At 34.7% G+C, this 25565-nt stretch overlaps 1 protein-coding gene across 5 annotated transcripts in view; it reads right to left on the bottom strand.

Moving 5' to 3' along the window:
• The window catches only part of CALCR (calcitonin receptor), a 154562-nt gene that overhangs the window by 47618 nt on the left and 81379 nt on the right, over nucleotides 1-25565 (bottom strand). For 3 of the 5 annotated variants that reach the window (XM_011955066.1, XM_011955069.1, XM_011955068.1), the window contains 5 exons: nucleotides 20976-21052; nucleotides 13498-13651; nucleotides 11715-11825; nucleotides 6633-6745; nucleotides 3302-3393 (listed from right to left, as the gene is read on the bottom strand). In XM_011955066.1, coding sequence (XP_011810456.1) covers nucleotides 3302-3393; nucleotides 6633-6745; nucleotides 11715-11825; nucleotides 13498-13651; nucleotides 20976-21052 — 547 coding nt within the window. Of the gene's footprint in view, nucleotides 1-3301; nucleotides 3394-6632; nucleotides 6746-11714; nucleotides 11826-13497; nucleotides 13652-20975; nucleotides 21053-23423; nucleotides 23428-25565 lie in introns of those variants that run through there. The other 2 variants (XM_011955067.1, XM_011955070.1) reach the window with 2 other exon arrangements.

The following is a 25565-nucleotide window of genomic DNA, read 5'->3' on the forward strand; positions in this document are numbered from 1 at the left end:
AAAAAAAATGAAGACTTTATATACATTTATACATTAATTTTCCAACAGCACAAGGAGCATGATTTCTATTTGCTTTAAGTTTACATAGTTCTGCCTTTTACCTTCCCCTGCATGCTCAGAATAAAATTACATTAAGATTAAAGGCATACTTTAATAAACTAATTCTGAGTAATATCCCAAGATTTTAGTGAGGTATTGGCAGTTCCAAAGCCTCTTGTATGGTCGGTCACTTTAAATTTCTCTGCAGGCCTCCTAGGCCTGCTCATTTCAGAAGGATAGCTGCAGGGTTCCTCCTTTTTATAAGGTACATTTGAGAAGTTCTGAGGGCTTTACAGTGAGATTTCAATGGAATTATTTCCATGGAATGGGCCATCAACTTTCAGAATTGGAGTTGGTTAACTTTTCACTCTGGTTTCCTGAAAGTTTTATAAAACTGTTTGGAGTCTGCAAAATTACTCAACCCTGGGACTATAGAATTAAGCAAGGGAGTGACGATATTTTTTGCTAGGGTTGCACACAGATGATGCCATTTAAGTGCATAAATTATGAAACTTTCTATTGTAATGTGCAGTGAAGATCTTAAAGATGATGTAGAGTATTTGAAAATAAATTTTGGAAAAAGTTTGCTAATTCACAAATAAATTCCAGTGATACATCAGTATTATTTTCTACTTCCACAATCACTTTTAATGTTTCTGAAATTCAAATATAAAAAAAATTAAAGGGTCAGGATCGAACTTAAATTTTAAGAAAACAGAAGCCCTTTATATTTTTAGTTTGGGTAAGGTTTAAGATATGGTTGAAAACAAGTGTAAAAATTTTATATAGCTTTTTTTGGGTTGAATATTTGGCATCTCAACATACGTGCTTTTGGTATGTCATTTGTTTCTTGTTGTGTCTACTCTGAAGAACCAGCTATTTCAGTTCATTTCTTCTCATTATTAGGCTCAGATGATACATCAATAAGACTTGTTTTTCTTCCTCAGATTTAAGTTGCTGTTTAGTTGGTTCTTAGAACTGAGAGACAGTAGGGCAAAGTTGGGTGCTTTCTGGACAATCTGTCCTCACACTCTCTCAAGGGTTTGATCAGAATCATTTTGCTTTGGGACTAACTGGAGTTGAGAAATATTCTACTTTGCCCATGTGCTGCACTTTAACACACCCATCTTCAGTAGCTTAATATAGAAATGATCATTGAAAAAAAATTCTTAATTTCTTTACTGATTTGGCTTTCACATTTCCTCACTTATTTAAGTTACTGGAGAAAAAAGGAATTAAGATCTATAATGCCTTTGACATTATTACCTTTAAAGTCCTAGCTACAATTAGTTGCATGATTACAAATTCGGGAAATTTTTCTTTCAATTTTTTATGATTATATTTAAAAAACTTAAAAAATATGCTTTAGTGGCATATTTTAAAATAAAATTTGTTTGAGAACCATGATGATATATTTATTTGCCATAATGAAGTGCAATTGAAAAATGAAGACATTCCAAGATTAGTCATGTTGTGTGAATACTGTATTCTGATCATCATCGAAAATATTCTTCTATTCTAATTTGAGTAATTAATAATTCATGTCGTTTTGTTTTGTTTTTCAGCCTTTCTTCTGTTAAACCATTTGTGGAAGGAGCTCATTGTCTGTTTGCTTATGTTATCATTTGCTATCCAGTTAAAAATTACTATTCACTTCTATTGCTTAGTCAATATAAGAATCTTGACCAAGATACAGATAAAGATTGAAAAATGATGAAGGAAAAAATAGTAATTGTACTAAGGATGTATTCACAGGTGATTATTCTCCCCTTGGTTTAATTTTCCTTAGTACTATCCTGACAATGTTTTAACAAAAATCAAATTAAGATTCTATTATTCTATGTTTTAAATTTATTTTTTGAGGTAAAGTGTAGATGTATAATTTACCATCTTTGCCATTTTAAGTATATAGTTCAGGGGTGATAAATACATACATATTCTTCTCCCTCCCATTCTATATGTGAATCACTGTACATTTAATCACATACCACATTTTTTAAGTGTGGATGATTGTTTGTCATCTGAGTCTGCAAAAGGGCTTTTCTTTATGATTTCTATGATACCATCATGACTATTATTACTACCAATAATAATAATAATGATATCAAACATATATTTCACTTATGTGTCAGACATGAATCCAAGCACCTTACATGTATTATTTCATTTTTATCTAATTTACTTCAGTTTCTAACATATTTACTGAACTGTGATGTGTCTAGAAAAAAATACACATGTGGCTTACACTGAATCTACATTTGAGAATATACTTCAGAAAGCCAGCCTAGGACAATGTTATGAGTGCTTTGTTTTCACTAAGGTTTGTTCTGATGAAAGCATACATAACAGTTTCTTTTTTTTTGAGACGGAGTCTCGCTCTGTGGCCCGGGCTGGAGTGCAGTGGCCCTATCTCAGCTCACTGCAAGCTCCGCCTCCCGGGTTCACGCCATTCTCCCGCCTCAGCCTCCAGAGTAGCTGGGACTACAGGCGCCTGCCACCTCGCCTGGCTAGTTGGCTAGTTTTTTGTATTTTTTAGTAGAGACGGGGTTTCACCGTGTTAGCCAGAATGGTCTCGATCTCCTGACCTCGTGATCCGCCCGCCTCGGCCTCCCACATAACAGTTTCTAACTTAAATGTACCATTACCTGTAAAGATCTTATTTTATATTCATGTAAGATGACAAGATAATTTAAAGTATTCAAGTTTTCCTTGTGTGTTTTCTCATATTTTGCTTTCTAGCATAATTGTGCACCATAAAACCTAAAGACAAGCATTATTAAATTAGGTTTTGTAGAAACATGCTCTGATGTGCTTGTTTATTCCTTAGTCTTACATATGCTAGCAAGAAATAATTAGGCAGGGTATATGTGGATTTGTGGTTATGGTCGCCGAAAATTAGAGTGGGAGTAAAAGAAGGTGGAGAATCCTCTCCTCTACCCTTAATGGTAACTTACCCATGGTAAATGGGACTTTTACCATGTTACAACAGTGTACTTATGGGCTCACAGGACTGTCTTACTCTGGGAAGCCTCAAGGCGTAGTGCTTTTGAAAATGATATAAATTTATCCCCTTCTCCCCAAAGATAGGATTAAAAGCATATTTAAATTCATTTCATTTTTCTTGCTACTTCATTACTCCTAACGTTGCATGTCGCTTGTAATTCGCTGAAGACCCTTCCACACCTCCACTCTTGCAGAATTCACCATTTATTTCAATAACTTAAAGGAGGAAATAAAGAGCAGATGCTGTAAGTGTACTTACTTGAAAAACACGAAAATCCCCAGGGAAATCACTAAGGTGAAAATTGACAAAGAATGACCCACGATAGCCAAATAGTACAGAACATATGCATTCTGGAACAACAAAAAGTAAATAAAAAACAAACACAAAATGAATGAATGATTCATCAGAGAGAAAATCATTTCTTTTTCCAAACATATGTAAATCAACAAATGTTTTCCTCCTTTTAAAAAACTGCTACAATTATAACAAATATTTCAGACAATGAAATTATTTTTTATCTTTACTCATGGTATGAAAATAAATTGTCATTTTCAAAGAATAAAGTTCCTTGAGATGAAGTTCCTCATTCAAAAATATATTTCAGAAGTAGCTTTAAATTCATTAAAAATTATCATCTCTAAGCCCAGTAAGCAATCCTGGTAGTTTTAAACTTCCGGAATCTTTTAGACAGTGGATACATAATTCTATACCACAGACCTGGCAAAATAGCAATCAACTTTCCAAGCTGTCCTGACTCTCAGCATATACAGAGGGTGCGGAGAGTATGGTGGCGGGTTGCTGTGCCTTTGTTTAAAATGATATCATTAGTATTTAGTTGGTTGAAGCTGCAAACTTTCCCCTTGGCAGCCATTTGAGCATTCTTTTTTTTCATAATCATGGTTAATTTTATTTATTCTCCCATAATGTTACGTTGACGTGGAAGAATGTCCTTCTCATGAAATGCATAATGTCATAGCATCTTTTTTTCCTAGTCATCACAATCTTTCCTTTCCTTATAATATAATTTTATCACAGAGAAAACAGCGATTGATCTAGTCACCCATCTCTCTCTCTGTCTTCTCTGTCTCTCTGTTTCTCTTTGTCTGTTTCTGTTTCTGGTCTCTCTCTCTCTCATTACTCTATTTTGACACTAGCTTTTGCATTTTGTACTATTTAGCCAATTTCATCAACTGTAATTGAAGTAGACTTGAATCTATTATAACTAGGGATTTTGTTTTCACTTGTTTTTCTTGGTGGAGCATAATTTGTATATTATTTTGTAGTTGTACCTTAATCTCTTGACTTTTGGTCTTAAGTTCCTTCCACAGTTTGTTGGGTCTTGGTATGAATACAAATGTAGTGTAGATAGAATGAATAACTTCTATGAAGTTCTCTGATTTCCTGGAATAAATGTGGGATTTATATAGCCTTGAATATTTTGATTTTTGTCAATTTCCTCAGGAAGAGTCTGGGATTGAAGCACTAATTCAGCTAAAATGCACCCAAACTGTTCAGAGCCCTTTCTTGGTTATGGGCATTATTGCTGTCCTGAAATGAACATTCCTTTTCTAAGCCTTAGAATTTTAAAATGGACTAATTAGCTTCTCCTAAGTTGTGCCTGTTGCATCATTTGACCAGGCATTCCATATTTTGGGGGCATTTTCATTGTTGATACCACTCTCTTAATAGCACATTTTACTCTTACAGGAAATGTTAATAAAGTTAGAATAGTAGGTTTATAATTGGAGCTGATAAAATCTTCAGATAGCTTTCTTGGGAGGGATTTAGGAATCTTACACACACACACACACACACACACACACACACACACACACACACATTCACCTCCTACCTTTTCTCCCAGGAATTCATTTTCTAGCTATTTTTCTAACTTCACTTGTAGACAATATCAGGAGAGGCATTTTCTAAAAGTTTTTTCTTCTAAATAGTTTACTTCGTAGAACACTCTTGCCCCTTAATTAATTTGGATATATATCTGCATCCCCTCTTCTCAGTCTTTTAAGAAATCTTCACATACTTTATTTCTAAGAAAAATTTATATAACTTAATTCATATTCTTTTCAGTTGCTTCCAGAATACTCCTTTTAAAGACATTTGTTCTTCTGAAATAGAGTTGTCTAAATATGTAAGATTAAATCAACAACTCATAATTTAGTTGCCATCCTTGTGTCATTCTTAAGGTTGAGTTTTTTTTTTAAATGAATTCTAGGTTGGTTCCTTCAAATTTCAATGTGACAATATTTATATAGAAGATTTGTGGAAAGCATTTTAAACATTATACTAGGTGCCTAGAGAGGAGCATTTCTTTTTAAAATTATTTCCTTCTCAGATGTGGCCAGTGTACGTGAGAAGTCCAAAGACAACACTAAGAATGATTTGGACTTGCACCACTTACAACAATCCAGTTAACGTGAGTATAATTTTTTTCTGTAATATCATAATCAACACTCATTCAGAAAATTCACTACTCCATGACATAGCTTATTAATCAGATTTTATTAACAGCTCTCCATTAGGGTGTAGACATGCATCTGATTCTCAGGGTGACTAAACCATTTGTAAAGAGATAACTGACTGTGGTGCCTTAGCCTGTGCTTGTGATGAGGTGTCCCTCCTATTCAACTGGTCTCTAAGCTATATGTTCATCTTGTTTGTTTTTGTTGTTATTTGTTTTGTTTTTAATAAAAGAAAACTTTTCTACACCCTGAAAGGATCTCAACAACAAACAAAAGCACTAGTGTGCTTTTAGCTTTCAACTGAATAATTATTTAGTATACAGGCCTATCTTTGACGGAAATAATAGGTTTATGTTAGAGTCAGTAGGGTTGCTTAGAGACGCCCTGCACAGCTAAACATTGACCAACTGTAACTCTCAGTTCTGTGCGGTGAGGAGGCTGTTTGTAGACTTAGTTAACTTTTCAGATTTTTAATGCATCTGAGGAAGAAAGAGCATCTGTTCCCCCACCATTTGCTTAGATGAATGTTTCTAAGCAGAGATAATATTCAAAATATTTAACAGATAGTAAAATGCAAGTACTAACAAATAAGAATGAGCTTCCACTGAAAATAATCTAAGCAGCCATACCTGTATTAGCGGACTGAGGAGATGCCCCACTTTAGGAGTTCTTTCTGTGCCTTATTGTAAAACTAAGGTCATGGCCAACACAGGGGAAGCATGCTATCTTGTGACTTGTGGAAAAATCTGTAGTTTTGAAACTCTTCCAGGAAAAGTGACATGTTAGAGAGTCCCTTGAAATGTTGCCTAATTTCTGGCATCATTGGGAATCCATTCATCTGCTCTATGGACACATCCCCCTGCCATAAATGGACTGATTCTGTATGCTCATGGAACTTCAATTGACTCTTGACTCTGAGTGCCAACCAAGAAGTGAAATGTCATTTTCTCTAATGCTGCTCTAGAGATTCCTAGAACTTACCAGTTATCACATGATTTCTTTCCACAAAATCTGTTGGCTTCTTGGTAGCAGATATTTTACAGTTATATGTCCATTTCCTTGTACAAATAACGACATTCTCACTCAATACTGAAATGTGAAAAAGAACCTACCTTCAGTTTCTCAGGAGTGAAAGCATTGCACATAGTATAGTTGGACCAGGTTCGATTGTTTTCAGGATGTTTAAACCAAACGCCGTTTTCATCACAGTATTTTGTAACCTTTTCTGTTAATGAAACATAACAATTATTACACTAATATCTCAAAATCCCAAGAAGGAAAAATAATAAATTAAAGCTTAAAAGTCATTCCAACATATTAATCACTTTATAGAACTTGAATGTGAATATGTCAATAGAGACTATAACAAATCATGTATTATACAAAATGTATTAATATGCATTGTCTCATTTTAACTGTAGCAAAGCCATGTGAAGTAGGCATTGTCATCTTCATTTTACAAATTCAAAGCAGACAGTGAGAGGAGTCATGGGCTTGAAAAGCCACTGAGATTGAACCAGGATTTAGACCCAAAGACGTGGATATGGGTCAGACTCCAAAATGCTACCTATACTCTACCTTGCAATTTTTTAACAGACATTAAACTTTTGATTGTAGATGGAAACTATTGGAGAAGAACAAGAACATACCTTTCTTTATTTACTTACAATGTTCTTTCATTAGATTAACTGTATGAAACAGTAATTTTTGGATCAAATAGTCAAATCTTCCCAGTCCCATATGGTTAAATCCAATAGAACAAAGAAGTCCAAAACTAAGGGATATATCAAGAGGTCATTTTTCTGCCTCTCAAGAGATTTCATTTGAATCATCTCTCTTCTTCCCACAGAAAATATATAGGGATCCAGGCTTTAGCCTTTACTGTTTACTTTTTAAAGTATCTCATAGATGCTAGTTAATGAAATTCCTAACTCAGCTGGACTGACATAGTAAAGATCTCTACCTTCGCTATGGGGGGGCCAGGCACCGCTCAGCACTTTGCATAATTATCTTCTTTAACGTTAATAATGAGTCTTTGAAGTGAATATTGTTCTTCCCATTTTATATATAAGTAAATTTCCCTTCCATAACTAGCATCTAGTAAGGTCAGGCATCAAATCTGAGTCTACTTCATTCCAAATCTATTGCAGAGCTATTAAGCACTAATTAAGCCTCTTATTTCTGTGGCAATGTGCCAACTGATCAGAGGAAGCAAAACAGGCAAGCCCTAATTGTTAAGATGCGGATGTAGGTGAGAAAATAAGACAATGTAAATGGCACCTGGAAGTTGGATTTGGCATAGAAATAAAAGATAACACTGGTTTGGCCCCCCACTTTTTTTTTGCTTAGCAAAGAGGAGGAAAGCCTGGCATCCTACTGTCCCTCCAAGCAGCAGGTCAATGATTCTGGGGTTGCTCACTGAGGTTAAGAGTTCTGCTTACACTAAAATATTTCAGAAGAAAGGGACAAGAAGATTTTGTTTGGACCCTGAGAAAGAACCTTCCAAGTGCTTGCTTTGTGGTGTCTGCTGGTTTCCATCAGGCTTATTATTTTTTCAATTATTTTTGTGTTATATATTCAGTGCTGGTTACAATATGATAAAGCCTTGGTGCTTTTTGAATTTTAATTTTTAGCCAGTGTATATGTATCAGTACAAAGTAAAGTTCCAAATTTGATAGAAATAATAAGTTCTCATGGGGATGACTCATAATATCTTTGCTGAAATTCATACTAAAATATTAGGCCATGATAGCAACTTTCATAATTTTTTAAAATAATATTTGATAACTTACCATATACCAGACCCTACATCAAGTGCTCTATCTCAGAAATAAATAAGAAAACTTCTTTGTTCTGTATGTTGCTTAAATTATTAACTGAGTATATATCTGAGATTCTGGGTTAAGTGCATGAGGCTGGGAAATCACAACAATATATATTGGGAGTGAAGAGTGGTCAGAATGGTGAGATAATATTTATCAAGACATTATTATTAGCAGGATAAGCACACTGTAAAACCAGTATATTGTTAGCAAACAACTAAAGTGGCACTTAACCAAAATTAGAATTAAGCTGGATTGTCTAAAAAAAAACCTCGCTTTTGTATTATAATACTGGTCAACAATATCTTAATTTGGTACTGGGACTCTAGAAGGTGAAATCTCATAAATGATCAAGGTTATCTATATTCCATTCCAGAATTTTAGATAATGTTGTTGGCTACAAGATAATATTTAAATTCTAACCTCTGAATTGGCCAAGCAACTGAAAGAAAAAATCAGGTTGAATTAAATAACATAGAAATAATGAACAAGCAAACATTAAAATGAATGTACTTGCCAAATTTAATCTCAGTTATTCAGATATTCTCTAGTTCTTCAAAGCACCTATGTGATGTGTTTATTGTCTGAGAGATCAAATAGCAAGCCTAGATTGGTATAATATGCAGGGAGATTTTGCAAGTGTATTTGGAATCTTCACAAAATTTTAATCTTTGATAATTTCTCAGGGAAAATATTTTTGAAGCATTTTCCTATGTTAACAAAGGCAAAGCATTGCTGTACCTAAAGATAATGCTTTTATAGATGGTTATTTTCTTTTTTAGCACAGGATGTGGAAGTCAGAATCGTATGGTAATATTTGAAGAACATTGCTATTGTTTTAAAGGCTAAGGAAAAAACATACTGAAAAAAAGAGAACCTTATTTGGCTGAAAAATCACTGAGATCTGATAATATTTAAAACAATTTTCTATTAGTAGGTTTGGTTACTCAATCTGCTAAGAGCTAGTACAAAAATCCTTTTTCCTTGGCAGTTTTTATGTGTAATTCATCATTTTTTATTTTATGACTGAAACAGGTATTATTTTACTAAATGCAAGATTTAAACTGCAGGTTATAGAGTTATTTGTATGTTTAATTTTTATTTAAAATGTATGAAAAAATATTTTTTCAAGCAAAAGATGTTTTCAAGCAACCTATTAGAATCATTACTGCTTCATGTAAATCCGTTACAAAGTTAAATAAGAAAACTTAAAACTAAATTTACTGAGATAGCCACTAGACAAACCCTATTTAAAGCATCTCTATTGGACATTAACAACGTGTGAAAAAGGATTAGCATTGGTCAGCACAAAAAATTGATGTTCAAAATTTGTCGATTATTTTGCTAATGTTATTTGTCAATGACCAACCCTTCCAAGTTTACTTGCGATTTTTAAAAGTGGCCACATTTAATATTTATCAGATTGCTGAAAGCAGTTTTTTTTTTAAATAAAATGAATATAATTTGGTTTCAATGAAGTTACGTAGCCAGATATGGGAAAATATATTGCATGCAGAGAGATGCTACTCTTAAAGAAGGTCATTCCACTCATGAACAAGGCTATAGGAAACGGTATTTTTTGTTGTGTTTTAACTGAAGTGTGGATCAAGTCATTTCTTGGTTTTAACTGTTACAACTATCAAGAATTTGTCCTCCTTCACCTGATGAGTCTTTCAATATTTGAAGAAAGGATTATGTTTACTCTGGGTCTTCCCTTTACAAACCAAACATCCCCCATTACTCACTCCCCACAGCTTGTCCGCTCACAGCCTGGAGACTCTCCACATGTGCTTTGATGATTGATATTTCTCTCTAAAATACTCTATGTGTGGACTGACCTGTGAAAAGTATGATGTGCTTCTCGCATTCCAGATTCACATGGGGGAACTACTTGCAGATTCTGAGGTCCTGTCCCTAGAGATTCAAATTCTATTGATCTGGACAGGGTCAGGCATCTGCATTTTTTAAGCTCACCATTTTTTTTTCATTTTGTGAAAGGGCATCTGGGTTGAGAATCACTATGGTTTGGTTGTCCCAAACCATAGTTGGACGATCTTGGCTCTGTGCCATTAAAGTTGTTTGTTTGGCTTCAAGTATGGGGCTGTAAAATGCTTCCTTGTTAAATTTTGCTTTTCACATTCCAGCATATTCCTTCAGCATGTCAGCCTCTTTTGAATTTCAATACAGTTCTTTCACTATCTGTATTTTACCAAGGACTTTTTCCAAAGTGAAACCTCTGGCATTTCATTAATGTCTTTTGTGTGTGTGTGTCTGTGTGTGTGTGTGTTTATAATTTAAGTTTGGAATATATGTATATATTTCAGGCACACTTTTAAAGTGAATTTGTCCTGCAGCTGAGAGGTTTCTGTATAAGAACCAGGCTGAAAAGATGGATCAATGCCTGGAAATCTCTGATTTGTTAATCAAAATTTTGCCTTGTAGTCAATATTTATATCCACTTTGGCAAGAGCTGCATTGCTACTTTGGAACTGGCCTAGTATCCTCAACTGCACAACAGCTCTTTGTGCCAATCAAGTTACTTCTAATGTAGTTGTCAAATAAAGATTAATGAAGCATCATTCATCGGGAAGAGTCAATAAGGTCCTGAAGGATTATCATCAAATAGCATTTAGTTAGAGATTCCAGGAATGTAGCCAATTTAGGGCACAGCACAAAGCCCTTTCTTTCTTCACATCCCAACTTTTCCATCACAATGGGAATTCCCAGAAGTGGCTAGCCTGCACTGGTTTTAAAAGAGGTTCTCTGCAATCCCACTTCCATTATCTCTGCCTTACTGAGGTGAAATTTTGTTTTCAGGGACAAATTAGATCTTTTACTCTTGAAGGAAGCACAAAAAGCATTTTTCAAACATTGCTTCAGGGGTAGATTCATTTTTCTTCTTTAATTGGGATTCTAAAGCCACTTAACCCCTGTAGGCTCAGGCTCACTTTACTCTCAGGAACAAATTTCACCCATTAACAACCTCTATGTTGTGCCCATAGCTAATCCATTTAGTTTCAGCATCTGGATCTCCTTCATAATTAAGATTTCTACCCCCTTTTCAGTGAGACAATTGAAAAATGTTTAAAACTCACATTTAAATAAAACTATTCACAGAGTTTTAGAAAAGCTATGCTTATAAACCAGAATTTAATACCAACACATATAACTGACCAGCAATATGCCTTAAAAAAAGGACAGCTTGTAATATTTGTACACCTAAGCAGTATTTCAATTAAGGAAACGCTTCAGAAGCTGCTGAAATGTGGAGTATGATTAGGTAGGTACATTTTGTATCTGATTTTCTTCTCAAAACCATGAAAACTCTAAAAGCTTCATAGCAAGAGCATAAAATGAAAATAAACACTCTACCTGATGGATCAAAATCCGGAAAATAATCTGGGCAGAACTGATAGGACAGTACTCCAGCTGGTGTGTCATCCCAGCACAGCCATCCATCCCAGGTGCGATTGCAATATGGACCTGGCCATTTAGAAGGAAATTAATATTGAAGCCTTGTGGATTTAACTAAATGAGAAGATTGATCTCAAGACAATATTACATGCAGTTGGGCTCACTACACCAGTCATAACCACCTACTTTTCAAACGAGCCAAAGTCATTTATTTTGGAAATACAGTTTCAAATAGCCTTAGCATATCTGTGACCAAATTATCTCATTGGATGACAAGCAGGGCTCTATATCTACTTTGTAAAAGGTTCTAAAGTTGAGCTAATCAAAAAAGCAAATGCCCCAAAGACTGCAAGACCCTCTCTCTCTCAAAAACAAAACAAAACAAAACAAACAAACAAAAATCTACCCAAAACCATGAAGATTTACCTCTATAAAGGTATATATTCAAAAGAATCAGATTCAGGCTTTCAAGAATGCTCTCAAAAATTATTTAAAAAATGAAAACAGCTCTCAGAAAATCCCTGAAAATATCAGTACTGTGTTTTTATTGTCTCATTGGCTTCAACGAAATTGTTTCTCCTTCGGTCAGAGTTATATCTAATGCCTGTTCAGTTCTTGATAAACACTGAAATTAGTGCAGACAGAAGAATAACATGTATCTGCCTTTCAGTTGACTTGATGTTTTTGTTTAAAGGAAAATGCTAAAAATGAGAACTACAAACTAAAACTTGAACTATTTGAAAGCAAAGAATGTGCAGTAACAGAGTATATTTAACCATTTTTTTCCTACCAAGTTGGCTTGTCTTAAAATGTACCTGGTAGTAGACCAGACACAGTGTCTCACACCTGTAATCCTAGCACTTTGGGAGGCTCTCTTGAGCCCAGGAGTTGGAGACCAGCATGGACAACATGCTCTACAAAAAAATACATGCTCTACAAAAAAATACAAAAATTTGCCAGGCATGGTGGTATGCACCTGTAGTCCCAACTGCTCAGGAGGCTAAAGTGGGAGGATCGTTCTGGGTGAGAGAGGGAGACCCTGTCTCAAATATATATATGACTGTAAAAGATCTTATTAAATCTTTTCAAATGCCTCAGGGGACAAATAGGAAAATTTAAAGGGATGTTGCAATGAGCTTGCCCATCACATCTCCCCTTTTGCTTTCTATGGGTCCTCTACAGCTAACAGAATATGTTTAGACCGGAAAATATCTGGGCAGTCACATACAGCCATTCTGGAGAAGTTGGTAGATAAGCAATGTCTGGCTAGGAGGTATCATTTTGTAATTCTCCTGGAAAGTGGGGCCAGAAAGTGTGGAAGAATAGTATGGGTTGCCAACCAACTGACAGTTAAAGGGAAGATACTACCTAATTAATCCAAGCAAGATAGGGTTTGATAGCGTCCACCTCAGTCAAATTCTCCGCCCATTATTTTCCAATTCCCTTTCCTGTCATTTTCTACATCCCCTTCCTCACTCGGTCCTGTATTGTTCCTGCTCGCCAGGTGTGAATACTGAATTATTGCAGTCATTTTATCATGAGGGCAGATGTTAGTCAAACTGCAGTCGGATGAACTTGAGCAAAGAAATTAGGCATATGCACTGCATGAAATACACAAACATACCATAGTGTGAAAACTGCTGGCATATTAAATTAAAATTATTCAACACATATTTAACCACAAAAGAAAATGTCTTTAATGGTGTTTCAAACATACATTCATATACATCCTTCTCTTTACCTTCTCCTTGGTATGGGGGTAACTGCTGCATCCGGTCATAGCATTTGTACTGTGCATCCATCATCTTCTTTCGTCCTACGACGTAAAGAAATGGCTCGGGCTCTATTGTTGGATAGGTTTGATTTGAAAAGGCAGGAAGAATTGGGATTGGGTGCTGTATTAAAAAGAAAAAATCAGTTACTTATAGACAGGAGGAATGGGTGAGCACAAATGAGACAACGAAAAAATTTGAAAACATTTGTTTTTGCTCTCTAAGCAATATTTATTCATGGTCTCTGTGTACAATTCTTTTTCGTATACATAACTAAAAATGTTTTTACATTTCATCTACAAATTCTACCTGAACATTTTATATTTGCATTTACTATTGAAAATGGATAACACCTACACACATTCATACACCTCTTTATCAGTTAGGATTGTTTTAACTGTATTATGATTCTAAAATTTAGAAGTAAACAAAACAAATAATCTAATTTCCAAAAAACAAAATATTAAATCAACTTTGCCTTACTCTAAAGAATCATGAATCATGTTATTAAAAAATAGACATAGTTCAATAAATATGCTTTTTTATTTGATTCTTTCAGCTAAATTTTATTGGTGCTGTGTATACTGCTAGAAATTTATCCCATCTATTCCATAGAACAAACAAAATATGTTTTATGCTCCTCATAATTGACCATAATCTCCTTAAATTGGTTTCAACAGCAGATGACCTGTACAGGGCAATTTATTTTCACTAATGAAAAATCGATGTATTTCTTAGATATTTATCTCAGCACATTTGCATTTTGGTACAGATTGACAATAGTTTTATTTTCAGTTTCAGTTAATCATCACCATCACAAGTCTCTCTTTTTCAAAGGTAAGGTGGGTGTTTGAAAAGATCACTCTGTCACATTGCTCTGTCTAACTTGTGTTTACACAGATTTCAATTTCTTTTGTGGCTATGACCAATGTTTTTAGTGGTGTTGGAATCTGCAACTTTTTAATATCCATGTTCTACATAGTGATTTTTTCTTTTCTTTTCTTTTTTTTTGAGAAACCTAAAAACATCAGCCTGCACTGACTTTCCTTTTTCTGAATTTAGGAATGCTGTTTAATTTCTATCATACCCACTGAAACTTCAATTCTAAGATTGAAGTTTCTCCAGTTGTATTGATGGCAGAAGTGGTGTTATGTACTCTTCTATATGTGCTAGTTTCTAAACAAAACTCATCCCTATTAAGTTGACACGTATATTCCTGGCTCTTCATGGTGAATCCTCACTGTTTTCCATGCGTGTCGTTGTGTATGTCCTACACGACAGCACATCACTAACTGCTAAGTTGTTCAGCACACAATCCAATCAAAATTCAGAGTTTGGAGAGAGTAGGGAGCACAAACATTCAGGATGGCTACAGATACAAGGTAGAATTTGAATTGAACCTTGAGTGTATGTAGTTTCTGCATAGGCACAAGGTGGGCTGAGAAGCTTTTTGGGATGGAGGGATCTTTCCCACAAAAGTCAGGAGGTTGGAAATGACATGCATGAACCACTGTGAGAAAATCATCTTGCCTGAAGGGGAACATATTTGAGGGTAAGAAGGTCAGGACTTTGCTTTCAAGACTCTGCATTATCTGAATCTTCAGATAACAAAAAAAGTTAAGACTTGTTTTGTCACTTTGAGCAGATTAGCAACCTCTCACTAGATCTGTTTCCTCAACCTAGGAAATGTAAAATAAGAAGAGTAGAAAGAATAATATTTATCATCTATGATGTTGTGAGGATGAACAAGAAAATAAACACAAGGTGTCAGGGACACGAAAGGTTCAAAACATTTTAGCTAATATTGTTAAAACATGGTATATAACATAATACAATATGATAAAGATGTTTTATAGATTTTTGATCAGTGAAGGTTGTGAAAGGAGAATTTTTAGTAAAATTCATGCAGCAGCCATCAGATGTCCACAGGTTAAAGGTGCGGGGTGGGGTGGGGGCAGCAGGAAGTTGAAGGCCTGGCTGGAACAAGAAAGTACCACTCTTAGCACTTTCTCAATAATAAAAACATGAAGGCATATTTGAATACAAGGAATGGGAAACAGTAATAGTCAAATGGCCCAGATATTTAGCCTAGATATTTGGGGAAAAATATAGTTGCCAAGAAAGGGGAGATGCTGGGAAAGGAAAACATTTTTAGGGGGAACTTCTTCCCCTTGGTAAGTAAGTCCTATTTTGGGTTAGATTTGGAGATGGTCGCAAGCCATCCCAGTGGAAATAGCTTGCAAAGAGAAGATGGTGAATACTTAACATTATTATAACATTACTGTGATAACTTCAAATGGACACCAATTGTGAATAAAGTTGACACTACTCTTTAAACATTTTATTTCTAATTTTAATGTCTCTTGAATTTATGTCACAAGAGAAAGTAATGAACCCACAAAAATGATTAAAACTGTGCAAATCCTTTACCAATGCAGCTGAACACAATTCCTTTTGATATATGGCACTTTCCCCACTGGCCTTCAGATCAGTCAGCAAATATTGATCAAACTTGATGAGCCCAACATTGTGCCAGATGCTGAGGATACAGTGCTGAATAAAATAAGTGTAGATCATGCTCTCATAGAGCTTACTGTCTGGCAAGATGGACCAACACTATAAAATGTATTTCTGATACCTGAAGTTCTGAACAATAAAGAATCATCAGTCATAAAATTCTTAGATATTCCTAATGGAATTGGAACATGATTTGCAAAATTTTTAAAAAAGGGTAATCTGAAGGGATTCTATGTTGAGGTTTCTTTTTTTAGTCTATTACTGAACATTTGTATGAATATGTATGTTTTAAAAATTAAATTACATATCAGGTAACCACAAAGCAAGGATGGATCATGATGCCTTCACAATAGAGATATTAATTATTGGTTCAGCTTATACATGTATTTTAGATTCTTCTTTTGTGGCTCTAAAACCTTCAGTTAATATGAGAATGATCATTTGATATATTATTAATTTCTGGACCATTTTCTCACCATCTTCAAATTGAAGTCAAAGATAGAATATTATGTCATATATAAATCTTATCTGTCACTTGTATTAGATATGCTAAACACTAAGAACTATTTTGTTTAAAGCTGGCTTTCTTCCCAAAAGTAACATTCTGAATTCTCTTTTTATATGGCTGACAACCAAGTAAGAGATCTTCCTGCTTTAGCTGGAAATTCATGGAAACCATAGGCAAATAGTATGTCCGAGGATATCAAGCAGAAAACCCTACGCTGTATTTTCAATTACATTTTTATTTGCTTTACTGCAGTTTTAACATCAGTAACAGTGGAAATATGACAATCTGTGTATGAGTAGTTATAAATTCATGCTGATGAAAGTAGCTTCCATCTTATCATTCTTGCAATATTGAAACAAACTCCAGTGAACTTGTTTGAAGCTGGTTCAGTAGAGATTGTTTCAACACTGAAGGAATGAAAAATTAGAACCTCTGTTGTCAGATGAGCAGTAATAATCTGCATCAGTTCCTGGTCTGGTTCATATTTGAGCGCTGAAGATGGAATTTTCCCAGCAGTAGATGAATGTCTCAGTGGCTTTCTTCCTAAAATAACATACTCATTGGCACATTCTGTTTATGTATACAGTCATCCCTTGGTATACTCAGGGGAGTGGTTGCAGGACCTCCTGTGGATACCAAAATCTGAGGATGCTTAGGTCCTTCATATAAAATGGTGTAGTATTTGCATATAACCTATGTACATCCTCCTGTATTATTTAAATCATCTCTAGATTATTTATACCTAGTACAATATAAATGTGATGTAAATAGTTGTTATGCTGTATTATTTAGGAAATAATAAAAAGAAAAAGAGTCTGTACGTTTTCAATACAATTTTTTCCTGAATATTTTCTATCTGAGATGGGTTCAATCTATGGATGTACAACCCATGGATACAGAGGGCTGACTGGATAGATAGATAGATAGATAGATAGATAGATAGATAGATAGATAGATAGAAAGAAAGAAACATATAAATATATGTATATGTATGATTATATATATATATAATATATATACATATAAAATTCCAATCATGGAATTACTACTACTTAAAAATAACGTATATACAAATTTCATAAAGTTTATTAAATGTTAAATTTTTGCTGATAATTTTATACAAATAAGAATTGCTGGGAAGGTGGTATTATTTTCAGCAATACAGAGACAAAATAAAACCAGTAATGATTGGATGAAACTACCAAGCAATGTAAGAGACTTAAAATATCCTATTTATTATAAGTGTCATATCTATACTACTTATTTCAGGGGGTTAAATAAACATATGATTATATGATCCCATCCAGATAGAAATGAGATATTAAGGGCATATTGTTTTTCTGAAAAAAAAACATCAGTTTTCAAAGTTTTGCATATAAACCGTCTTACGTTATTTTTCAACAAACAAACAAACAAACCTCTTAATTGTTGTCCCATGTAACAGTTTAGCTGCCGTATATGTGATGTCACTCCTAAAGGTTCAAGTAAATGGCGCCACACATACGACCACCAAGCTGCCACCATCATCAGTAGTTAGCAGCCCAAGCATCGTTGTTTTTTTCAGTCAACAAATACTTTGAGTGCCTCTCACATGTCAGGTACTCTTCTAGGTTCTGCAAATTCAGCAGTGAACAAAACTGGCAAGCCACCTGCTCTCATGGAGCTTACATTCTAGATTTTATCCACACTAATCGTGGAGTCCACAAGAAAGCTATCTGATTTGAAATGGTCATATGCTTATGCAATTCCTACTGTGATGTAGGACAGTCAGCTTGCTTTTGTGTTACAGTTTCTAGTAGTAGAGAGACAGTTACAGAGCAGTTCTTCATGGAACTTTGAGAAATGGTCCATCTCTGCAATAGTTCAAGCCCACTGAGTGTGTGGACCCAAGCTGCTGTGCTGAAGGGAGAGCTTCCTGTTGATTGCCACAGGCAAAACTGCTCTAAAAAGAATATAAACCTAGAATCTACAAACTGATGTAACCAATGGGATTTTCATGTCACCATCCTTAATGCTGATAATGTATATAATTACTTTTGCTTTTCAGTTACTTATACATTTCAAAATGAGAAAGGACAAAGCACACTGTTGTAAAAAGCGTTAGTCCTGGTTTTCCCGGGTAGGATCAGATGCCTGGCTGGTGTGCTGTGTAATTCTACTCACATTATATAAACAACAAAATTGCATATATCATAAATTCAAAGCAAAAAGGTGAATATAGCCAAGTAAACACATAACAATAACACCTGCTCTGAAGAACCTAATTTTTTATGTCTTCATTATTGCCATTGGCATTGTCGTCATCAGCATCACCACTAGCATCTTTTTCTGAGAGTTCACTGTATACCAACCACTGTTCTAAGCTTACTGTATACCTCACAGGAGGGAGAGGAATTGAGTGGGTGGTTATGGCTAATGGAAAGAGGTTAGTTGAAGGTGGTGACCCAAACTGATACTTTAAAAACTATATGAAAATCAAGTCGATAGAGTTTGATAGTGTATTTTCACAACAATCTATTGTCTAAAAAGTAATATTTTGGATTAGTTAGGAATATTGCCATTAAATTTTTTTTTCTCTGGGAAGTGTCAATGTGCACATAATACATGTTTTGAAGAAAACGGACATATCAAATTTTGTTTTATGGACAAATCCTCCAAATCAAATATATAATCCAAATACAGAGAGAGAAGCAAATTTCTCTCTGTCACAGCAAAGAAAGCACAAACCCATTTAAATGCCCTGTTCAGTTATGCTTGCTGGTCAAGAGGTGCCCACAAGCCATAAAATGTTTCTGTCCATGGCTCATGCAAAGATGTGCATTTTTTTCAATATTTAAATTATAGACTACATTAGCTAAAAGTTTTGAATAAAAATGATCTTCTTTACTTTTTTAACACACTACAAATTTTCTAAAGTCTTTGTAATAAAAAAGGCAATTAGATAATCTTCAAACAATTTTGTTAGTATTTAGTTTTTAGTTTTTCTTCTGTCATGTTCAATATAATTATTTGATTTATGAAACATGATTATTCAAAAATATTCACAAATACTAGATCACTTAGGATTTCATTTGAGCTATGAAAAATAACAGTATCAATAATATATAGCAATATTTTTATATCCATAGAAGACCACATAAGGCCTGGGTATTTACAGACAAATTAAAATATTCTCTTAGTTTCCACAGTAGTCTTGTTTAGTGTTTTTATTATATTTCCAATGACATAAAGAAACCTACATTTCCAAATGCTAATTACTTTTAGAAAACTTTACTGTAATTTATCTAAAGAAATATTTAATAGGATAAAATGATAAGACAACCTAACAATAAAATAAGTTATACTCATTGTCCAAATAGGTGCAAAAGGGTTGCATTAATAGTCATTCCCCTAAACCATTTATTTGATGTACAATATTAAAAATAAAAGTTGCCTTATAAACTAAATTAACATTTATGAAATAGTAGTAATATTTTTTCTTGAATAATATAAAGACAAAGAGTTTAGACAGACTTGTAGGCCTATACTACACATTAATAAACAATGGAAATCCTGGAATCCTATGCAAGCTTTGTGTGGGTCAGTATGACAGTATGAGATATTGAGTGATCTTTGCAGCCAGCTGTAATTCATTAGCAAATGTTACTCTGATGTGATGGAAAGGATAAGAAGCAAGGTAGCTCCACATTGATTTATGTAAAATTTACTCATCTCCCTTTCATGTGCTATTGAAGCTGATGTGATGGTGGGTTAACAATGTTGACACAAATAATAGGCATTGATAGTATTTTCTGAGATGATTATATTTCCGATTACTTGCTAAATCTTTTAGGAATAAAACAAAATAGAATTACATAAACTGAACATAATTTAAAAGGTTGGAGAAAGAATTATAGAATAATAGTAGTATATAAAGACTTGAGGATTCTGTAGCCAGTTTTTGATGAAAAATACATTTGAAATCAAATGCCAGACTGAAAGAGTTCAGATGTTTTAAAAGGATTGAACAGCCCAAATGTTTTAAAAGGATTGAACAGCCCAGAAACTATCATTCAAATCATAGTTTTGAACTATGATTCAAAACATAGGTTTTTCAACATGAAAACATTTTATCTGAGAATATTATTTACCGTCTACGTTAATTTCTAAGATAATACGGAGATGTCTCAAATTAATGCTAAAGTTTTGTAAACAAAGCTCAAATTTCTGGGTAGACTATAAACACTAATTTAAATTAGAGACAGTTCAGAGGAGAGATTTGTTAACAAAATATTAAGCAAAATAATGGCTTTGAGGAACTTAGTTTTGGCTTCTGGAGACCAATGCCTACCCTTGCAAATACTAATTCAATCACACTCAAAACATTCCTCCTTATTCAACATTCTTCATTAGCGTGGCTTTGAATAATTTTGTTTTACTTACATTTAGAAGAAGAAACAGCGCGAAGCACCGGCTTGTAAATGTGAACTTCATTTTTGGTTTTTGAAAATCTCTTTGTCCTAGAAAAATATAAAAGCAACAAAGACTAAAATTAATATATCTCTGATATTGGCTATGGCATTTCATTTTCATTTTTTTCTACTTGACTTAAAGAGGATCGACGTCCCAAGACACCCTAAAAAACACATGTAAGAAAGAACAGTATGCTTGTGATGCAAATGCAGTGAAGATTCCATTGCTTTTCCTGTCAACCAGATTGTTATACTTGAGACCCTCCTATTAAGAAATTCTGGAACTGCCTTTGCATATTAGGACAGAAATAAAGACATTCTAAGAGAGCAAGAGCAAATCATGTCGGCTTCAATTAACAAGTGTCATCAATAGAGCTGCTGAAAATTGCAGTGAAGACGTCTACCAAGAAGTCACCTCACTGGACATAAACAAATAAAATGTATAATTTGCAAAAGATTAATCATCATGCCCTCTAGGTAGTCTAAGGCCAACTCTAAAAGTAGCCTTATTTAAAGCTTTGAGTAATTTTCTTTCCTATAAATGTTTCTTTAAGCTTCAAATTGCTAGTAAGAACAAATTTCTTCCATAGCAATGATTATTTCATTTAACAGCTCACCATTCATACTCAAGAGCATAATCACCCAAACAGTCTGCTTAGTCACAAATATCAAACAGTTTTGCATGGCTCTGCAGATAATTTTATGCAAGAAAAGATAACAAAGGGTTAAACATTTGAAATATACATATATTTCTTTTCATCAGTGGGATTTGTGTGAAACCTACATTCCAACTAGGGGTGAGTGGTTATGATTGCATCTTAACTGCTAATTTCCTCTTGTACTACATCCATTATATTACCTATAGAATTTACCTATCCTTTATCCAGGAGAACTTCCTCAACCTAGCAAGACTGGCCAACATGCAAATTCAGGAAATACAGAGAACACCACTAACATATTTCATGAGAAGATCAACTTCAAGACACATAATCATCAGATTCTCCAAGGTCGAAATGAATGAAAAAATATTAAGGGCAGCCAGAGAGAAAGGCAAAGTAACCTACAAAGCAAAGCCCATCAGACTAACAGCAGACCTCTCAACAGAAACTCCGCAAGCTAGAGGAGATTGGGGTACCCTCCCAAGACTAAACTAGGAAGAAGTTGAAGCCCTGAATAGACCAGTAGCAAGTTCTGAAATTGAGGCAGTAATTAATGGCCTACGAACCAAAAAAATGCCCAGGACCAAATGGATCCACAGCTGAATTCTACAAGAGGTACAAAGAAGAGTTGGTACCATTTCTTCTGAAACTATTCCAAAGAATTGAAAATGAAGTACTCCTTTCTAGCTCATTTTATGAAGCCAGCATCATCCTGATACCAAATCTGGGCAGAGACACAACAAAAGAAGAAAACTTCAGGCCAATATCCCTGAAGAGCATTGATGTGAAAATCCTCAATAAAATATTGGCAAACTGAACCCAGCAGGACATCAAAAAACATATCTACCATGATCAAGTTGGCTTCATCCTGAGATGCAAGTCTGGTTCAGCATACACAAATCAATAAATGTAATCCATCACATAAACAGAACCAAAGACAAAAACCACATGATTATCTCAATAGATGCAGAAAAGGCCTTTGATAAAAGTCAACATACCTTCATGTTAAAAACTCTCAATAGACTACGTATCGATGGAACATATCTCAAAATAAGAACTATTTATGACAAACCCACAGCCAATATCATATTGAATGGGGAAGATTGAAAGCATTCCCTTTGATAACCAGCATAGACAAGAATACCCTCTCTCACTTCTCCTGTTCAACATGGCATTGGAAGTTCTGGCCAGGGCAATAATCAGGCAAGATAAATAAATGAAGGGTATTCAAATAGGAATAGAGGAAGTCAAATTGTCTCTGTTTGCAGACAACATTTTATATTTAGAATACCCCATCATCTCAGCCCCAAAACTCCTTAAACTGATAAGTAACTTCAGCAAAGTCTCAGGATACATAATCAATGTATGAAAATTGCAAGCATTCCTTTAATCCAACAATAGACAAGCAGAGAGCCAATTCACAATCATTACAAAGAGAATAAAACACCCAGGAATACAGCTAATGAGGGATGTGAAGGACCTCTTCAAGGAGAACTACAAATCACTGCTCAAGGAAATAAGAGATTACACAAACAAATGGAAAAATATTCCATCCTCATGGATAGGAAGAATCAATATCGTGAAAATGGCCATACTGCTGAAAGTAATTTATAGATTCTATGCTATTCCCATCAAACTACCACTGACATTTTTCATAGAATTAGAAAAAACTACTTTAAATTTCATATGGAATCAAAAAAGAACCCATATAACCAAGACAATCCTAAGCAAAAAGAACAAAGCTGGAGGCATCACACTACCTGACTTCAAACTATACTACAAGGCTACAGTAACCAAAACAGCATGGCACTGGTACCAAAACAGACATATAGACCAATGGAATGGAACAGAACAGAGACCTCAAAAATAACACCACACATCTACAACTATCTGATCTTCAACAACTTGACAAAAACAAGCAATGGGGAAAGGATTTCCTATTCAATAAATAGTGCTAGGAAAAGTAGTAGCCATATGCAGAAAACTAAAAATGGACCTCTTCCTTACACCTTACACAAAAATTAACTCAAGATGGATTAAATTCTTAAATAAAAACCCCAAACCATAAAAACTCTAGAAGAAAACTTAGGTAATACCATTCAGGACATAGGCACGGGCAAAGACTTCATGACAAAAATGCCAAAAGCAATTGCAACAAAAGCCAAAATAGACAAATGGGATCTAATTAAACTAAAGAGCTTCTGCACAGCAAAAGAAACTACCATCAGAGTGAACCAGCAATCTACAGAATGGGAGAAAATTTTTGCAATCTACCAAACAAAGGTCTAATATCCAAAATTTACAAGGAATTTAAACAAATTTCCAAGAAGAAAACAAACAACCCATTAAAAAGTGGGCAAAGGATCTGGACACTTCTCAAAAGAAGACATTTACACAGTCAACAAACATATGAAAAAAAGCTCAACATCACTGATCCTTATGGAAATGCAAATCAAAACCACAATGAGATACCATGCATGTCACACCAGTCAGAATGGTGATTATTAAAAAGTCTAGAAACCATAGATGCTAGAGGCTGTGGAGAAATAGGAATGCTTTTACACTGTTAGTGGGAATGTAAATTAGCTCAGTCATTGTAGAAGACAGTATGGCGATTCCTCAAGGATCTAGAACCAGAAATACCATTTGACCCAGCAATCCCATTACTGGGTACATATCCAAAGGAATACAAATCATTCAACTATAAAGACACATGCACATGTATGTTTACTGCAGCACTATTTACAATAACAATGTCATGGAACCAACCAAAATGTCCATCAAAGACAGACTGTATAAAGAAAATGTGGTACATATACACCATGGAATACTATGTAGCCATAAAAAGGAATGAGCTCATATCCCTGCAAAGGATGAAGCTGAAAGTCATCATCCTCAGCAAACTAACACAGGAACAGAAAACCAAACACCACATATTCTCGTTCATAAGTGGGAGTTGAACAATAAGAACACATGAACACAGAGAGGGGAACAACACATAGCAAGCCCTGTTGGTGGGTGGGGTGTGAAGGGAGGAAACTTAGAGGACAGGTCAATAGGTGTAAAACTTTTATTTTTTAAAAAGAAAAGGGCCAGGCGCGGTGGCTCAAGCTTGTAATCTCAGCACTTTGGGAGGCCGAGACGGGCGGATCACGAGGTCAGGAGATCGAGACCATCCTGGCTAATACGGTGAAACCCCGTCTCTACTAAAAATACAAAAAACTAGCCGGGCGAGGTGGCGGGTGCCTGTAGTCCCAGCTACTCCGGAGGCTGAGGCAGGAGAATGGCGTAAAACCCGGGAGGCAGAGCTTGCAGTGAGCTGAGATCCGGCCACTGCACTCCAGCCCAGGCGAAAGAGCAAGACTCCGTCTCAAAAAAAAAAAAATTAAAAAAAAAAAAAGAAAAAAATTAAAATAAATAAAATATGTACTCACATATTTTTAAAAAATCAAAGAATAGTTAAGAAAAGTATTTGCAGATTTTGCCAGATATAAATAATTGTCTACAATGTATGCCTATTAGACTTGTCCCCAAAAGAGTAAATTCTATTCAATTTACATATTGGTGTAACAGGAAATTGAGAATGTAAATTATAATTTTCAAATGTCATTTTATATGTTGATCATTATTCATTGTTTCTGATTTATTTCAAGTTCACTCAGTAAATTAGAAGCATATACACACATGCATTAAGTGCTGAGGCACTACATGAAATTTAAATATGAGCTGGATGAGATATGGTTCCAGTATAAGAAGCTGAGCATCTGAGTCGGGAAGGGCATAAATGATATAAGATGTTGCAAAATAACTCAAATGCAGACTGGGTAAAAGGTTCAATGAAATTGCAAAAATGTAGGGCCTTATAAGAGGGTTACAAAATTTTTGATTGGGAGATCAGGGAG

The sequence above is a fragment of the Colobus angolensis genome, unplaced genomic scaffold (genome assembly GCF_000951035.1).
Source record: "Colobus angolensis palliatus isolate OR3802 unplaced genomic scaffold, Cang.pa_1.0 Scaffold394, whole genome shotgun sequence".
NCBI lineage: Eukaryota > Metazoa > Chordata > Mammalia > Primates > Cercopithecidae > Colobus > Colobus angolensis.